Source organism: Cutaneotrichosporon cavernicola, assembly GCF_030864355.1.
Source record: "Cutaneotrichosporon cavernicola HIS019 DNA, chromosome: 6".
Classification (NCBI taxonomy): domain Eukaryota; kingdom Fungi; phylum Basidiomycota; class Tremellomycetes; order Trichosporonales; family Trichosporonaceae; genus Cutaneotrichosporon; species Cutaneotrichosporon cavernicola.
Window position 1 is genome coordinate 906018 of NC_083398.1, and position 17527 is coordinate 923544.

General features: G+C 56.8%; 7 protein-coding genes across 7 annotated transcripts; 5 read left to right on the plus strand and 2 right to left on the minus strand.

Moving 5' to 3' along the window:
- Positions 1–531: 531 nt before the first annotated feature.
- Positions 532–1633, plus strand: CcaverHIS019_0603550 (uncharacterized protein; the record flags this gene model as incomplete). The annotated part of the gene is made up of 3 exons (XM_060602804.1): positions 532–674; positions 705–1417; positions 1449–1633. 3 exons carry the CDS (start codon positions 532–534, stop codon positions 1631–1633), a joined length of 1041 nt encoding a protein of 346 aa, XP_060459161.1.
- Positions 1634–2088: 455 nt separating this feature from the next.
- Positions 2089–2460, plus strand: CcaverHIS019_0603560 (uncharacterized protein; the record flags this gene model as incomplete). The annotated part of the gene is made up of 1 exon (XM_060602805.1): positions 2089–2460. One exon carries the CDS (start codon positions 2089–2091, stop codon positions 2458–2460), a length of 372 nt encoding a protein of 123 aa, XP_060459162.1.
- Positions 2461–2826: 366 nt separating this feature from the next.
- Positions 2827–5273, plus strand: CcaverHIS019_0603570 (uncharacterized protein; the record flags this gene model as incomplete). Its single annotated transcript, XM_060602806.1, has 11 exons — positions 2827–2953; positions 3053–3158; positions 3197–3558; positions 3611–3619; positions 3658–3746; positions 3800–3902; positions 3941–4076; positions 4111–4212; positions 4246–4316; positions 4354–4964; positions 5001–5273. The coding sequence occupies 11 exons, from the start codon at positions 2827–2829 to the stop codon at positions 5271–5273; spliced, it is 1989 nt and encodes a 662-aa protein (XP_060459163.1).
- A 165-nt stretch (positions 5274–5438) lies between these two features.
- CcaverHIS019_0603580 (uncharacterized protein) lies at positions 5439–6465 on the minus strand (the record flags this gene model as incomplete). The annotated part of the gene is made up of 3 exons (XM_060602807.1): positions 5439–5495; positions 5530–5892; positions 5980–6465. The coding sequence occupies 3 exons, from the start codon at positions 6463–6465 to the stop codon at positions 5439–5441; spliced, it is 906 nt and encodes a 301-aa protein (XP_060459164.1).
- Positions 6466–6802: 337 nt separating this feature from the next.
- On the plus strand, positions 6803–8706 carry CcaverHIS019_0603590 (uncharacterized protein; the record flags this gene model as incomplete). Its single annotated transcript, XM_060602808.1, has 4 exons — positions 6803–7132; positions 7166–7582; positions 7639–8310; positions 8536–8706. The coding sequence occupies 4 exons, from the start codon at positions 6803–6805 to the stop codon at positions 8704–8706; spliced, it is 1590 nt and encodes a 529-aa protein (XP_060459165.1).
- A 2062-nt stretch (positions 8707–10768) lies between these two features.
- CcaverHIS019_0603600 (uncharacterized protein) lies at positions 10769–12881 on the plus strand (the record flags this gene model as incomplete). Its single annotated transcript, XM_060602809.1, has 4 exons — positions 10769–11159; positions 11198–12297; positions 12333–12596; positions 12633–12881. The coding sequence occupies 4 exons, from the start codon at positions 10769–10771 to the stop codon at positions 12879–12881; spliced, it is 2004 nt and encodes a 667-aa protein (XP_060459166.1).
- A 530-nt stretch (positions 12882–13411) lies between these two features.
- Positions 13412–15303, minus strand: ICL1 (uncharacterized protein; the record flags this gene model as incomplete). Its single annotated transcript, XM_060602810.1, has 6 exons — positions 13412–13678; positions 13737–13748; positions 13819–14810; positions 14849–14964; positions 15006–15175; positions 15244–15303. The coding sequence occupies 6 exons, from the start codon at positions 15301–15303 to the stop codon at positions 13412–13414; spliced, it is 1617 nt and encodes a 538-aa protein (XP_060459167.1).
- Positions 15304–17527: the final 2224 nt, after the last annotated feature.

Below are 17527 nucleotides of genomic sequence, written 5' to 3' on the forward strand. Positions count from 1 at the left end.
GGTCCCGTCGGTTCTTTTTGACCATTCAGGCACAGGGCTAACAATTTCAAGCGAATATCGGGGCGAGTGATTTTTCAACAACGCATCATCCACGCTCACCACTTTTGTGATGATGAGCTCACCGCGCTGCGGTGGGCCGTGTGGAGGGTGCCAGATTCACCGTCCTTGTTTGAGGGTCGTCGGCGGGGATCCTACCCCGGCTTCCCATAGTTTGGACGTACATCCATCGAGTTTGTACAAGCAGTTTGCATCGAGGTCACATTTGGGGAGCAAGCTGAGGTGAAGCGCATCCACTCGGTGGACCATCTTCTGAGCTATCACAGCCTTGGCTCGGCGTGATGGACAGCAAGCAGCAACGCCGCTTTGAATGAGGAGACCTCTGATCACGCGGAGACCACGCGGGCAGTCACTCCTCCACCCGGCTCCGTCGGCACCGAGGTGTCCGGCCACTTGGAGGCCCCGCACTACTCACTATCACTACATCTCTCATGCCCTCATCTCTGCATCTCAAGTACACCCTCACATACTGATATGCGTGGAATACCCAGTACGCAGACCGTCGCAGAGATCGTGAATCCGGGTCCGAACGCGCGGATGGCGATTCGGCACGACGCTCCCGTAGGAATCCCTGGGCCTGATGAGGTACTCCTCAAGCTCGAGTGCACTGGCGTCTGGTGAGGGAATACACGTTCACGCTGACTCAGCCACTCTGACATCCGTGCATACCTTGGCTGGGGCCCTTACAACGCGATAGTGGGCCACGAGGGCGTTGGCGTCGTCGTCGCCCCTCCCAACCACGAACTGTTGGGCGCCCGTGTTGGTATCAAATGGTTGCACAACGCGTGCGGCCATTGCAGCCTGTGTAGGAAGGGGCGGCCGAACAACTGCGCAGCTCAGACCAACACGGGCAAACACGTGCCAGGTACGCTGGCGCAGTATGTCGTTGCAACGGCAGCCCACGTCTCGCGCATCCCAGAGGGACTGAGGAGCGACGTCGCTGCGCCCCTCCTCTGTGCTGGGCTTACTATGGCCGGTGCCCTCAACCCACTCAAGGAGCTCGAGCGGGGCGACTGGGTGGTTATATCAGGCTCGGGAGGTGGGTTGGGACACGTGGGCGTGCAGCTGGCCGCTGCGAAGGGCCTGCGCGTTATCGCAGTCGATGAGGGTGAGAGCAAGAAGGAGCTCAGTCTCAAGTCTGGCGCGGAAGTGTTCCTGGATTACAAGACACAAGATGTTGCGGAAGAGGTTAAAAGGATCACAAGAGAGGGTGCTCACGCCGCTATCGTCGTACCCGGCGAGGCGGCTGCTTTCCAGGCTGCACCGTCGCTAGTGCGGAACGGTGGGGTGATCGTGTGCGTCGGTCTTCCACCTAATGACTTTACGCTGCCCATTGGCGCAAGCATCCTATCCGCCCGGGGTGAGTATGTGCGTGGTCTGGCTGACACCAGGGTTGACAGTAACTGGCGTCTCCGTCGGTACCGAGAGGGAGATGGACGAGCTGCTAGACCTCGCGGCGCAGGGTGGAGTGACTGCGCGCGTTGAGGTGGTCGATTTTGAACATATCGGGGAGGTCATGGAGCGTCTCAAGAATGACCAGATCACTGGGCGAGTGGTGGTCAGACTGCCTCAGTAAGCTCTAGTGGCTGTAGGCTTAGTCGATGTGGCGGTGATACAGTGAAGATGATGCATTCTAGAGAACCCATACCGCAGTGGCGAGAGTGAGAGGCGAGGTCCGGCACTGGGAATTTGGGAAGTGGTTCGATTCAGGATCTTACTCGGGCATCGAGTGGTCGTCCTTAGCGACGAACTGAGCATACATGTAAGCCAGCGAGTGGCGCGTGCGGTTGCGAGGGGCGATAGGGACGCCGGAAGCTTGGAAGCTTGAAGGGGGACCCACGTTAGTGTCTGTCCGGCATTCCTCTCTTGAAATCAATAGCTTGGTAGCGACAATCTTCCATAATCTTGGGGCCACGCTTACTCATGACGTCGTGGTCTACATCGCCACACCAACAATCGCCTTCCCACAACTCACTTGATATTTCCACATTCTCCCGCGCGTCTCATCTTCCCACCTTAATGACCACCACCATGTCTGCCAAACTCAACAAGAGGGGCGACATTGCGATCACTCCCTCCAATCGCCACATCCGTGTCTTCGACACCGCTGGCACGCTCCTCGCTGACTCGACGTCGCCAGTCGAACTGTTCGAGTACCGCTGTCCGGTCCGCTTCTACCTTCCGTCGGACGATGTGCGCTGGGATGCCCTCGAGAAGGTTGACATGACGACGTCGTGTCCGTACAAGGGCACGGCCGACCGGTACTGGCGTGCCAAAGCCGGCGGCGACTACATCGCGTGGGGATACTCTGAACCCCTACCGTCTGTGGCCGCGATCAAGGGCCACGTCGCGTTCTATAACGAGAAGCTTCGGATCGAGGTTGACGGAGAACTCCTCACGTAGAACGGAATGCATCCAAGGATCCGAAGAACCGAGGTAGTAGAGCTTGATGACTTGGAATGTTATGGGCGGCGGCGATTGTGGAGGTTGTATTATTTGATTCCGGGGGGTTTGCCATGTGGTCTGAATGAATGATCATGCTTTGGTGCTTTGGTGCTTTGGTGTCACCCTTGGCTCGTCGCTTTGGCGGCTTGGGTCGATTCTCCTCCTCTCATCAACAATCCATCCCCTCCCCCTCACATCTCCATCCCCCTCTCCATTCTTCATTCTTATCCTTTCGCTCGTCTGCTTCCCAACTTCCACGCTCGGCATCCCTCGGGATCATACCAGGCATCCACCGCCCTCGTTACCCATCCTCACGACGACCTCATGAGCCCCCTTCCCTCTGGCACGAATGGCGTCATGTCACCCCAGCCCGCGACAAACCACAATCCCCGCATCGTGCTGGCCGGTAACTCGGCACGCATCCTCTGTGTGGCCGACATCCGTGGCGACTGTGAGTAGCTTGCGCGCAAACCAGGTTGCAAGTTACCGGACAGCGGCGTGTGGACGTGCGAGCGTTGGCGTGGCGCAAAGATCCTCTCCTGATGCACAGACCATGAGCTCAACCGCCTCATTCGCGAGCACGAGGCCACAGCAGTGATCCACACGGGCGACTTTGGCTTCCTCAACGCCGACTCACTCGAGCGCATGGGCGACAAGTAGGTTGCGGACGCCGTCAGCCCTGCTGATCATGCAGGATTCTCCGCCACCTCCTCCAGTACTCACCCCTCATTCCTCCCATCACACGCAGCCAGCTCCTGTCCATCCCGCCACAGGCCGGTCGCGCTGCGCTTATTCAGCAGCTTAATAGCTCGTCCATCCACTTCCCCCTGTCGCAGTTTCCCCACCTTCTCTCCGGCGCCATCACCTTCCCTGTTCCCGTCTTTACCGTCTGGGGCCTGATCGAGGATGTGCGCATCGTGGAAAAGTTCCGCACGCGCGAGTACGAGGTCAACAATCTGACTGTCATCGACGAGGCGTCGTCGGCTCTGATCGAGACGGCGGGTATCAAGCTGCGACTGTTCGGCCTGGGTGGTGCAGTCGCTCTGCACAAGCTGTGTACGTCGCTGTTGTTGTAACTTCTCATTGAGCGCTTGCTGACATACCGCAGTTGACAATGGTACGCAACACGCACTCGGTGTTTCATGCTGATGACAGGCGAAGGATTTGCAACCATTGCCGGAGGACAGGGGACGATGTGGACAACCGCGTTGCAGGTCGGCGAGCTGGTTGACACTGCTCAGAGGGTGAGTGCATGTCTGAACTTTTACTGACCCTGCTGAATTACGACCCAACTGAGACCCGTATGCTCGTCACTTCGGCTCCTGTGACGCGCACCGGGCTCTTGTCGCTGTTGACACTGGGGGTTAAGGCCGACCTCACCATCTCAGGCGGTCTTCATTGTGAGTGGCTTCCCCGCAGGACATGAGCTGACCCAGAGTCCGGTATCCTGCGTCCCTCAACGACTTTGCAGTCAGTGGTGACTTTGAAGCGTACCGTCACAAGCTTGTCCTCGCACGTGACAGCTTCCTTGGGGTCTTCGACGTCGTCAAGGACCGGGTGGAAGGGGTGCTGAAGTAGGTATGGCTAGAGCTCCGGCGCTGACATTAGCGAACAGCAGCAGATGCTCCTGAAGAAGGTGATCGCGATGGTGCAACGCATTCCCACCACCGATGACAGCTCGTGGACCAACACCTGGCACTGGGTGCTCTCGTAATCCATGTGCAAGGTCTCGCTGACTCGCAGGGACGCTTTGTGCGGGCACCTGCTGCTGTCGATCACTGACGGCCGCGTTTCAGCGGAGATGCGCAGTGCTGGTGAGCTGTCAGTTCCGCTCCGACTGCTGACCACCAGGTCTCAACTTTGCGCACCGCGCGAACCAGGAGCCTGCTCCCCCCCCTGCGCCGGCTACCACTCTTCCCCCGCTACTCGTCCAGTCTGTTCGTCCGACGACCATCGCCGAGAAGGCCGGCGTACCTCCAAAGCCCATGGCTTCACCTATTGCTCCAAAGCAGATGCCTGCAAAGCTGATGGCCGCTTTGCCTAAGCCGGTGACTGCTGCACCAAAGAAGGGCGACGCTGGGCCCAGCTCAGCTGCGACTGCACATGCGCCGGTACCTGTGCAACCTCTGGTCCGTGGAGGTCGCGGCACTGCCGGACCGGGTCCGGCTTCGCCCGCTGTTGAGACCAAGCCCGAGAAGCTGGTGACGGTAGGCAAGGACGGAGCACCAAAGTCGGCCAAATCAACTCCCAGCATCACCTCTGCGACACTCCCCAAGGACAAGGACGCGAAGAAAGCCGGTGACAAGCCAGGGACGAACGGCGAAAAGGGCGAGTTGGACGGCGCGGAGACGCCGAGGACCGGCAACCAGACTCCCAAGCGCTTCTCTCTGTACCTCAAGGGCCTGCCGATTCCAACATCAGAGGCCGAGATCAAGGCGTTCTTCAGAACCGAGGCTGAGAAGGTAAGCGCCTCTTTCATGCGGGTGCTGACATTCCAGATCACTGCCGTTAAGCTGGTCTACGACCCGATGAAGCGACAGAAGAACTTTGCATATGTTGACTTTGCGAACGAGAACGACCTGCAGGACGTTCTCAAGGCTTACCCGTCTGGGTCTATTCGCGAGTCGCCGATCTCTGTGGAGATCTCGAACCCACCGGTTCGTGGCGTGACTGAGCGTGGGGGCCGCGGGCGTCGCCGTACGGGCCGCGGGGGAAGTTCGTCCTCGAAGGACACTCCCAAGGGGGATGCGACTCCCAAGGTCGACGCGTAAGAGCGGTTAAACCGTAGAGCGTTTGTGCATTAGATAGCATCTGTCATATAGTGAAGTATATCATGCACTTGATAACATTTGCCAGTGCTGTTGAAGGCAAAGCTGAGCAAAGCGATAGACGAGCTGAGTTCAAACGCCCTGTTGCATACCCGCTCCTAGATGAGTCTAGATCTTGCGGAGAATGACAATATCCGTAGTGTATCGGTACTTGAACACTCCGTTCTGCTGTAAGCTCTTTCTCTGGGTTATCGCCTACATCTTTGTCGATCCACTCCTTGTCACTCTGGCGAATGACTTGGCGGATCTGGGCAATGGCCTCGTCGCGCTCGTCGCCTTTGAGCATTGTCATGTAGCTCTTGCTCATGACACGGTCAACGACCTGGTCTTCGGTCATACCCATTTCCCATGGGAAGTGGACCTCCTGCTTGGGGCTGTACAGGCGCTTGTACGCCGTGGTCTCGTACATGCTGCGCCACAGCATGCGGTAGTACTGGGGCGACCCCTGATCGTAGGGCTGGTAGGTTTCGCGAAGACTCTTGTGGAGCCCAGCGCTGTCCGACTCGAGGTTCCATATGAGGATGAGCGGAGCGCCTGGCTTAAGGTAGTCCGCGATCTCGGTCTAGCGTCAGTGTCAGCGTCAAAGTCAGTGTCAGTCCATCCCAATCGAGTCTAGGCCAAAAATAGACTTCGAGGTCCAAGCACTCACCAAGGCCTTCTCATGGTCAGGGCACCAATGCCAAGCTTGCGCAATGATGACTGCGTCCGCAGTCCCCTTGCTCAAGCCCGTCTGACTCAAGTCGTCAAACCCACCGTCGACGACACGTAAGGTGAGCGGCTTGGCGTCCTTGGGAATGCGCGACATGCCGTTGTCCCATGCCTCACGCATGCCTGCGCTTGGCTCGACGCCCACCAGCGCCTTGAGGTCAAACTTAGGGTAGTCGGCCGTCGGGGGCTGTAGAAGGAGGCGACTAAAGATGCCCGTCCCTGCCCCAGGCTCGATCACTGTGGCTTGAGAGGGGCTCATCGAGCTGTGTATAAACTGCAGCGCCGCCGCGGGGTAGGACGGGCGCGCGCGATCATACAGCTCGTTGGTTCCGGTACCAAAGCCCTGGCGGGCAACATCGTGGACGTGGGCAACTTGAGCAACCTGAGCCATTCTGAGGACGGGTGCGATACGCGGCCGGGCGAGCATGGGAATATGGAAGAAGAGACGAGGAGATTGGCACCAAGTCGAGTGGTTGACAATGCCATAGTCGGTGTCTCGGTGTCTTGACTCAAATCGCCGATTCAAGTGCTCATTAATGGCAATCTGTCAAAAGTGGCGGATGTCCGGGTCGACATTGCGCCTTGCGGCCAAGTCATGTGACGTAACGATAGCCAAGTTATACAGCTACAGCAGCACAACTCTACTGCCCACTATGCTGCCCACCGTGTGGCCAACAGTTCGGGCAGCTCCGACGATGAAGACTCAAAGACAGACTTTACTTCTGCTTTCCCTTCTTGTCAACAATCCACTAGATCACTAGAGAATGTCTGCCGCGCTTCCCCAGTCCATCTCGCCCAACAACCCGATCGACGACCAGGCGGTCGTCGACACGCTTGCCGATCTTGGTGTCAAGCTCCCCGAGAACGAGGTCCCAGAGTATGCAGACTTCCTGAAAGGAGCGTGGGAGATCTGGAACAAGATCGATGGTGCCGACGACTACATCCCCACTGTGGACCTGGAGCGATTCCCGCGCGACAAGGTGCACCTCCCCTCCAAGGAGGAGAACCCTACTAACGGGTGGGCATGGAAGGTCACCATCGAGGATAAGCAGGGCAAGGGGGGCTTGTTGGCAGGCAAGACTGTGTGCCTCAAGGTAAACGATGATGAGTGACAGCGCTGACAGTAGGATAACGTCGCGGTCAAGGATGTGCCGGCAATGCTGGGCACCGACTTTTTCGGCGACTGGACGCCCAACACGGACGCGACGATCGTGACCCGCATCCTTGAGGCTGGAGGCACGGTGCTCGGCAAGGCCATGTGCGAGAACATGTCGTTGTGGGGTGCGTCCGGCTCGGCATCGACGGGGTTGATTCACAACGCCCGCGCGCACGGATACTCGGCTGGCGGGTCTAGTTCGGGCACGGGAGTGCTTGTTGCCAGCGGCGCAGTGGACATGGGTATTGGTGGTGACCAGGGCGGCTCGATTCGACTTCCAGCTAGCAAGAATGGAATTGTTGGACTCAAGCCGACCCATGGACTGGTGCCATACACGGGTATCGCAAGCTTTGAAGCAACGCTTGACCACACTGGGCCGATGACGAGGGTGAGTTCATGGAGAGGACACAGGCCAGAGTAGGAATGTGCCAATACTGACCGTAGACTGTGCTCGACAACGCGCTCTTCCTTCAGGCGATCGCCGGCGCGGACGGGATCGACGACCGCCAAGGCGCAGGCTGTCCGTTCCCCGACAACGTGCCGGACTATCCCGCACTGGCCAAGAAGGGCGTCGAGGGGCTCAAGATTGGCCTCTTGACCGAGGGCTTCAACTGCCCGATGCACGACAAGCGCGTCAGTGAGGCGGTCGAAAATGCCGCTCAGCGCTTGTCTTTACTTGGTGCGACGGTTGAGCACGTCTCCATGCCGACACACAGTGAAGGACCTAGCCTATGGGTTGTCATTGGGCGCATGTCGGCGACCGTTTCTTGGGGAGGAAAGGCGTGCGGGCGCCACCAGCTGTACATGAACGACCTCACTTTGAAGACGGTTCCAATGACACAGGAAAAGTTTGACCACTTGTTCACCTCGGGTGTCAACACCTTTGTCAACGGCGAGTATGCGTGGAAGCACATGTCACCCACGTTACTGGGCAAAGCGTACAACCTGGTGCGCAAACTGCGTGACGAGTACAATGCCGTGTTGGCAAAGTACGACGTGCTTGTCATGCCCACGATCCCCTTTTTGGCTCCGCGACTTGCGGAACCCGGGTCAGGTCCTACTGAGCTTATGAAGAGCGCGACTGGTTTGACGTCCAACACGTCTCCTTTCAACCTGGTGAGTACCGTAAATCCCGGCGTGAGGCAGTGCAGTGGTCAGTGGGCAGAGGGCAGTGGGCAGAGGGCAGTGTGGGGCATGTGCGGAACCGAGATCTGCCAAACAACCAAAGACGGAAACGGGCAGGGGTCTCCGGCAGGGTGGCTGAACGCCACTCACCTGCGCCATCTGTTACCTAGCTAGGACGGGTTAAACTGGGAATCATCGAGAGACTAACTCTACCAGACGGGATTGCCTGCGCTCTCCCTCCCCATTGGCAACCTGCCGTCAACGGATGACAGTGCGGTGCAACTTCCCGTTGGGATGCAGATCGTCAGCAAGGCTTTCCGCGAGGACCTGGTGTATCGCGTTGCTTATGCTTGCGAGCAGCAGTGCGTCAAGCCGGTAGAGGCGTAAGACGTAAGACGTAATTAATGCATAAACGTAAACAGAGCAGGCAGGGGAAGGGGGCCCGTGGATGTGGTCGTCGTCGTAGTCGTAGTCGTAGTCAATACTTGGGCGGTGCTGGGAAGGAATAGGGTTGTCGTTACGTTTCACTCTCATTCCCGAACTTTACGCAATGGTATATTCAAGATTTAGAGAGTGTTATTGGCTGATTCAAAGTATCTCAATGCCAAGACTAAAGAAACATGCACAGACCCTTTACAAGGCACTCGAAAGCGCCCATCCAAAGCGACTTTATAGGATTCTAAAGCGAGTTTGAGAAGGAAGTGATTGTGAATCGGGATCGCGACAGGACCAAACAGGATAACCCAAGCTCAAATGGGGAACCTCTTTTGACCCATGGCCCCCGAGTATTATACACTGCCACTTGCTTGATCGTCCACAAACAGATTGAGGATCAAGAAGGCGATTCTTTTTGGGCTGAGACTGGTGATCGTAGGTGGTTTGTATGGTTGAAGAAGGAAGAGAACAATGAAGAGGTGGTCCGATCACGTCCGTCCTGTGTGGTCAACCTTTGACGCGTCACAAAACGCCGTCGCGGTTCAGGAACGGATATTCAGGGATTGATCCGAAAGCCAACCGGATATCCCGCATCCTTGGCTATTTAGCCAGACTCTCACGGTCACTGACCCTGTTCATTTTCCTGACTGCCCTGGCACATCCGCAATGGGAGTGAAGGACTGTGTGCAACACAGCTTGAGACGCGACTTGAATCACGTTCTGGGATCTGGGATCTGGCATCTGGGATAACTGACTCACTGCCTCACTGCCCCACCGCACAGACTCACTTGGACAACCTCCCAAAACGCAGAGTTCATTGTCGAGCTGGATCGCATAGAGAGAGTCCATTGTTCTGATTGTGTAGATCTGGGTCTAATGTTACGAGTGCCTTGTCATGTCCATTCAATCAATAGAGGGTCAAATATAAAGTAACGCTTCCCATTAAAGCTAGGATACTCTAGGATGACCAGAATATGCCCAGAATGCTCAGGTTGCCTCTTTCCGAAATTGGAACAAGGTGTCCAACTCGAGCTGTATAATCCTATATCCCTAGTCAGCTAGTTGGGACTGCAAACTCCCTGCGTGTCAAGTTTGTTACGTCCTTTACGTACTTGCTCTTACCTGAGTTGCCCATCAGGGTAGGACTCGGATCACTGACAAGGTTGGGTACGTTTGGTGCCTAAAAGTCAGGGTTAAACAGAGAACGCGTGGTTGCATTCCTGAGCGTGAAGTTGTAGGTTGAGGGCTTGCAGTGGTGGATTCGTTTGGCCACTCCCAGTGGGTTCCCCCCCCCCCCCCCCCCCCGCCCTTCCTCATCCCATGGATCCATTCATGGTCGTCGCCGTCTTGGCAAGTTGGATCCAGATCCCGCGCCCCTCCCTCCTTCCTCCCTCCTTCATACTCATCGCTCATCCTTTGTGTTCATTCAACTTCCCCCAACACTCTACTTTAACAATCTCACTCTCATTTCATCAGCATCACTCTTTTCAATCATTACATCAACTCAGACGTCGCCTCTAAACTCGGGCCAGAGTTTCTAGGGTCGCTCTCGCTCGCCCCACACACAGACACCTTGGTCATTCCTTTCTATTCCTGTCTTGTTCAGCACAGCCTAAACGTCAAGGCGCACCCCTCGTCTTCCATTCTTTCACCTCTGGCCCCCATTCAAAGCACTGGTTCAAGTGTTACTTGACACTTTGATCTCGTACAGTTCTTAACTCGCACTCGTTCTGTGCCATTCACCCCGTCCCGCCGGCCCACGCTCCTTCTTCAACGCACAGCTGTACAGCCAGTGTTACCCACGGTTCATCTTTTGGCCTTGGTCCACAACTACCCACGACCACTTGATCCTTTGTGAGCACCACTCTTAAACCCCTCTCAACTTGACCTCTCTCTCCCTATCTCTATCCTTTTTGTCGCCAAAGTCTCGCTTCATTCCAAAACCCACCCTCATCGACAAATCACCCCTCGAGGGACACAGTGTCTGACTCTTTAGGTCATCCATCTCCTCGCCATGCTCCTCTCTCCCCTGGTCCTGTTGGCGTCGACCGTGTCCGCGGTCGCCAGCCGCAACCCGCACCCCCACAACAGCCATCACCGCTCGCGCCGTGGACCTTCCTCTGGCGACATCGGGTTTGATGACGATGCGCCAGCCGGAGGCTTCCGCGTCATTGGTGACTCTGGTGTCTCTGCACAGATGATGTTCCTCGGCACCAAGAATACCGTCTTCATCTTGGATAAGACGGAGAACAACAAGATGACCTTGACAACCAACGGTATCACCCACCCCGCTTGGGGTACCTCGTTTGACCTTCGCACCAACAAAGCAACTGCAATGGAGGTCACCTCGAATTCCTTCTGTGCAGGTGGCTTCAACCTTGGTGACGGGTCTTTTGGCACATGGGGTAGGTCTTGAACCCTGGACCAAGATGTCTGACCTCAGGTGGCAATCAGCCCGTCACGTACAATGGTGAGGCGGTCAACGACAAGGTTAAGAACCCCTCTGGCGCCAACCCCTTCACCAACGCGGACGGCGGCCGTGCCGTCCGCGTCATCACTCCCTGCGACGACGGTAACTGCGGCTGGCAGGAGGGTGGTGACGCCCTGACCATGGCCAAGAAGCGCTGGTACCCGACCATCGAAGCCCTCGCCGAGGGTAACGTCATGGTCATCGGCGGCGACGAGAACGGCGGTTACGTTAGCACCTTTGCGCAGAACACGCCATCGTGGGAGTACTGGCCAAAGCAGGAGTCTGGTGCCATCGACATGGCGTTCCTCAACGACACTGTACCCGTTAACCTCTTCCCTCTCACTTGGCTCCTCCCCAGCGGCAAGGTCTTCCTCCAGGCTGCTTACCGCACCATCCTCTACGACATTGCCACACGCACCGAGCACAACCTCGTTGACATGCCCTACGCTCAGCGCATCTACCCTGCGTCGGGCGCTGCGGTTATGCTCCCTCTTACCCCTGCCAACGGTTACTCGGCCGAGCTTCTTTTCTGTGGCGGTTCAAACATTGACCTGAGTAACTCGACTGACGGCGGCGCTGGCTTCGACGTCACAAAGGTCCCTGCCGACAACACGTGCGTTCGCATTCGTCCCGACGACGAGAGCCCTGTGTACACCGACGACGACAACCTTCCGGAGAACCGGTGCATGGGCCAGCTCATTTACCTCCCCGATGGCACCATGTGGATGGGCAATGGTGTTGGCATGGGCACTGCTGGTTACGGCAACAACAACTTCTCCATCGGCCAGAGCTACGGCCAGGAGCCGCTCTACATGCCCGCTGTCTATGACCCCAACGCTCCTGCTGGCAAGCGCTTTTCCCGCGACGGCCTCACTGCTTCGACCGAGGAGCGCATGTACCACTCGACGGCCATTCTTCTGGCCGACAGCTCCGTCCTCATCTCGGGCAGCAACCCCAACGCCGACGTCACGGATGTCCAGTGGGGCACCAAGTACAGCGTCGAGAAGTGGTACCCCACTTGGTACAACCAGAAGCGGCCCGAGGCCAGCGGCTTCCCCAAGTCTCTGTCTTACGTGAGTCGTGACGTTATACAGAGCTGACACCACAGGGCGGCGACTCTTGGAACGTTTCCTTCACGGACACGACGGCTGACCCCGGCAAGGTCAAGGTCGTCGTCATCCGCACTGGATTCAGCACCCACGCCATGAACATGGGCCAGCGCTACCTCGAGCTCGAGACTTCGTTCTCGCATGACGTAGAGTCTGGCGAGATCACCATGATCGTCTCACAGATGCCTCCCAACCCCAACGTCTTCCAGCCTGGTGCTGCGATGATCTTCCTGGTTGTCGATGGTATTCCTTCCATGGGCGAGGTACGTTTGTTCAATCCTGCGTTGCTGACATTCTAGATGGTCATGATCGGCAATGGCAAGATTGGCACGCAGCCCATCGCAGCCAAGACCACTCTTCCGCAGCCCGTCGTTATCGCCCCAAGCCAGGCCTCGGTCGACAACAACGCCAACATTACCGAGTCGGAGAACAAGCATGGCGTTCCAGACCATGGCTCGGCCGCCAAGAAGCCATCGTCGGCCTCTAGCCTGGCCACCCCCCTGCTCAGCCTGGTTGCGGGCCTCATGACCTCCCTTGTTTGGATGTAATGTCCACCACCCAACACCGCATCGCTCGACGTACAACCGACATCCATTCATTCCTTTCTCCGTCACGGTGGTGTTCATGTGTGTCCATACAAACAATATCTGCAGCCGATGAACAATAATTTGACAATAATTTGTGTCCAGTTGGGTTCCAGAGATGGAGAGCTTGCAGGACCGGGTGCAGAGTGGCCGACACGTGAGAATAGCAGGCAAGTGGCGGAAGACGGAGTCTACCCATACTATTCCAGTCCAGTCCTGCAGGATCGTTCAAGGGGGGTGGCTGGCCGGAAGTAATCAGCCACGTGGCTGGCGGGTGGAGCCTGTAGCCGGAAGCACCGACTTGCATCACACCTACCAGATTGCGCACCAAGTGCTCACAACAACTGACTGCAGGTTGTCGACAGACTGCTCAAGATCCTCTCGCTATCCTAGCGCCCAGGTCAGTCGGCTCGTTGGATCCACAATTCTACTCTGCATAGGCACACTGCTCCCCTATCATGGTACAGACTGTTACGAAGCAAGCATCTTGCTCTTTACAACTTGGGCTTGGACGCGAACTGGTTCTCGGAGTTATAAGTTCCCATAGAACGGGTCGACGAGATTCCGCCCGTGACGGTCGTGAGGAGCGAGTCGGCGTAGTCGGCACCCGACCACTTCTGGTGAGTGAGGACGTCGCAGCCAATGTCGCGCTCCCGGCGCTGGATGAGCTCAACGTAGGCCTTCATGCCCTCCTTGGCAAAGTTCTGCGCGAACAGGTCGGAGATGTAGGCGTTCGAGTGGAGACCCGCGAGGGTGATGAACTGCGATGGGTTAGCGAATACTCTATTATGTGTCCTGCCGTCGAGCTGCGATATTTACCTGGAAGACAAACTTCTGTCAGCGCTGTTCACGGGAGTTGGAGATGAGAAGAGATCGGGGGTATGATGGTGGAGAGACTCACTCCGAGCTTGCCGAGGTCCCAGACGAACGACTGCATCTCCTTGGCGCCGAGGCCAGCGGCGTCCCAGTTGAACGAGGGCGAGAGGTTGTACGCGAGCCACTGGCCGGGGACCTGGGCGTGAACGCCGTCCGCGAACTCCTTGGCCTGAGCGTAGATGGGGCTCTTGGTCTCCATCCAGATGAGGTCGGCGTGGGGAGCAAACGCAATCGCACGACGGATGGCGCACTTGGTGCCACCCTGAAGACGGAAGTAGCCCTCACGAGTGCGGGGCGCAGACCAGTCCCAGAAGGGAAGGGTCTTGAGGCCGGCAGCCTTGGCGAGGCGGGTCGACTCAGAGTTGGAGGCACCCTCGGCCTGCTGGAGGAACTGGGCGGGGTTGACACCCTGAGCCTTGAGCGCGGCGGCGAGAGTGTCGTTGTAGAGCTGGAGCTTGGCCGAGACGGTCCAGTCGTCCTCGATCTTCTGGAGAGCAGCACCGTTCTTGCCGGCGGCCTCAGCCTCGTTCATGAGCTCGGCAAGGGGGCGGAGGTTGGGGTTGGTCGAGCCGAGGATAGAGGCGTGGTCGCGGGGGTCGATGTTGGTGGTGATGAGGGTGGCAGCCTCCGAGTCGGTACGGGCGACGACAAGGTTCTGGGTGCCCATAATGTCGCACTGGAGACGCATGGCAATGAGACGGTTGATGTGCTCGGAGATGGGAACAAGGACCTTGCCGGCCATGTGGCCACACTTCTTGGTACCAGGGGCCTGGTCCTCAATGTGGATACCGGCGGCACCGGACTCGACCATCATCTTGGTGAGCTTCATGACAGCGGTGAGACCACCGTGACCAGTGTCGGCGTCGGCGACGATGGGGCGGAGGTAGTCGATGTAAGCTCCGGGGTCCTCACCCTTGGCAATGGCAGTGCTACGGGTGTAGCGCTGCTTGCGGTCGTGGTAGAGCTGAGCAGTGAAGAGCTGAGCGACCTTGTTGGGGACAGTGTTGGAGGGGTAGTCTAAAGTTGTTAGCGATGCTCGGCAAAATGTGGCTCACCGGCAAGGTCCGGGCCAGGCTCAAGCGACGACGAAGCAGTCGAAGAGCACTGCCAGCCCGAGACGTAAACAGTCTCGAGGTGCTTGGCCATCTGGGTGATCTGGACGGGGTCCAGACTGTATTGGTCAGCCAAATGTTCTCGATTGTGAAAACTCACGCGCCGTAGGTGAACGAGCAGCCACCGCCCTCACCGCGAGCCTTGGTCTCGAGGAGCTTGTAGAGCTTCTGGGCGGTAAAGTCGGAAGCGTACTTCTGCTGGATAGTGCCGCGCTTGGACACGACATCGGCAGCAGTGTAGGGGCGCTTAGTGCGGCCAAAGCGAGGGAGCTAGAGTAGTCAGTATCGGTGGTGATGAAAAGGTGGGTTGAGTGAGGGATGATGACGTCGAAACTAACCTTGAAGAACTCCTCGACGGCCTTGACCTCGTCCTGGAAAGTCTTGATCTCGGCCTGCATTGTTGGAGATGTGTGTTTTTGGGTGAGAGGGAGGGGGGTTGGTTGAGGAGAAAGAGAAAGCAAAAGTCGAGTTGGAGCTCGGTCTTTATGAAGTATCACGAGATTCGAGACAGCTGATGGCGTTAATAGTCTAGATGGGGGATTAACAGAGCCACACTACTGGGTCGGGTGAGAAGCGGTCAACGACCCGTAACGACCTTGTGAATCCAACAATGCAATGGTCCAACCAAAGTTCGAGGGGACATAGCTCCAACAAAGATCCACCGAAATGTTACATCAGGCCCTTCGGCTACTTTGTGGTGCCGACAAGCCGTTGTCCGGTTCCATTACAACCCGGAAGCTACTACTACCAACAAACCTCCTTGTACCCGACCACCTGTCCCCTCCTCCCCTACACAGAATACAAATCGTTTCTCTGCTCGTAACCCTGCTTCCCCCCCCCCCCTCCCCCCCACCCCAATACCCCCAATACCTCCCCTCCACACTCATACCTCATGTTGCCCTTGAGCCGACGTACCTCGCCTGGCCAAAGGTCAGCCTCCTTCCAGGCACATTATCACAGCCGATCAACTCCATCACTCATCAGCCATCGGGCTGAGCCATGTAAGCCACAGGATAGGCCCTCCCTGCCATCGCACTACAATGCCGCAATTACCGCAAGAGCATCAACCCATGAGCAGAAGAGCAGAGGGGGTTCTAAAATCTCAAACAGGCTCACATGATCGCGTACAAGGCGTGGATAGGTGGCGATAATGAAATCGCGGAGTTACTCGGATTTTGACAATTTCCCTTAGTTCTTCCTAAAAGCCCGTCCCTCCGCCCCCTCCGCCCCCTCCGCCATTTGTACCATTTTCCATTCTCCACTAGATTTGATTCAACACGCAGTTACATCACCGCTCTGTTAATACCCTTGCTCGCTCTTTCGTGCCTCCGGTATCCGGTCTACTCCCGTGGCCGTTTGCTCCTGCCGTTCCGACCGACCGGCCGAGTAGTCGCGTGAGTCGACATCCATGTTCGAGTCACACAAACTTGTTGCTCGTCCGTCGCCTATCCAAGCCTGGACGCTAGTTTCGGATTTGTAGCGCCGAAACTGTAAAGAGCACTCGATGTGATCAGCAACCATGTACTCAACGCCGAAACCCCCTTTCAAGGCTTGCAACTTTTGACGTTGGTGAGGCAGTATCCTCCACTCCTACGCCAAACTTTGTGCAATGGCCGCCTGACCGCACATGCGCAATGTCTCTCACTTGTTCCCAGCTTTGTCACTCAGCTGTCTTGTGAGGCGATCACCGTCGTGGCCACAACCCTAACTAACGCACGCTCCGCATCCCCTTTTACACATGTCAGCACAGGGAGTGGCAGAAACTTGGAGACCAGTCGTACTGTTTATTGTAAATACTCATCATGTTTATGTTCAAGCATCGACCACGAACCGAAAGGCAGACCTCCCTCCGAAAACAGATGTCAAAGTCATGCGACCTAATGTCGCGCGCGACAGACTAGACTCTGTGTTCATAGATGAGGAGGATTCAGGGTTGCCTCAGCCTCCACCTCCACCTGTGGCTGAATGGCTCCACGGGGTTCCTTCTGCCTTGAGTATTACATTACAGCCCTGGTAAACGTGGATCGGAACCGCATCTTTGGCCGTTGTTCCGAAGGAGTGACAACAGATGACACGGGTGTTCAAGGATTCCCATGCCCTCTCACTCTGTCATTGCCTGAGCAAAAATGGGTTCCGCGGCACGAATCCCGGCAATTGACTCTTGCCGATGACCGATTCCTCTACTTACTACTCTGGTCTTATCTTGATTATGCCCTGATGTGACTTGTTCACGTCTTGCTTGTAGCACCAAATGACACGGCCTGGCATCTCGGTCTTCCTTTATTTTTGTTAGACTGGTCGTGCGTTTTTCGAGTGACATCCAATCGTGCGGTAACGTTTGCTCGCATTAATCTGCACTGATCTCTCGCATCTTACCACATGTGGTGTGTGGTGACTCGGATCAGATGTGCTTCTCAAGGTGCGAATAAAACTTGACAGCTTTCACAGTCAATTGCGTCAGCACTTGCAGCTCAATCTCAAACGCATATCAAGTGCACTGCTCTTCGGCACGACCCCTACTGCCCGCAGACTTTCGGGAAGCCTACTATTGGCGGTCATGTCGAGTACTTCGCTTTGTGCGGTCAAGGATGAGCGCTCAAGTTGAGACCCACAGCTGGTCCG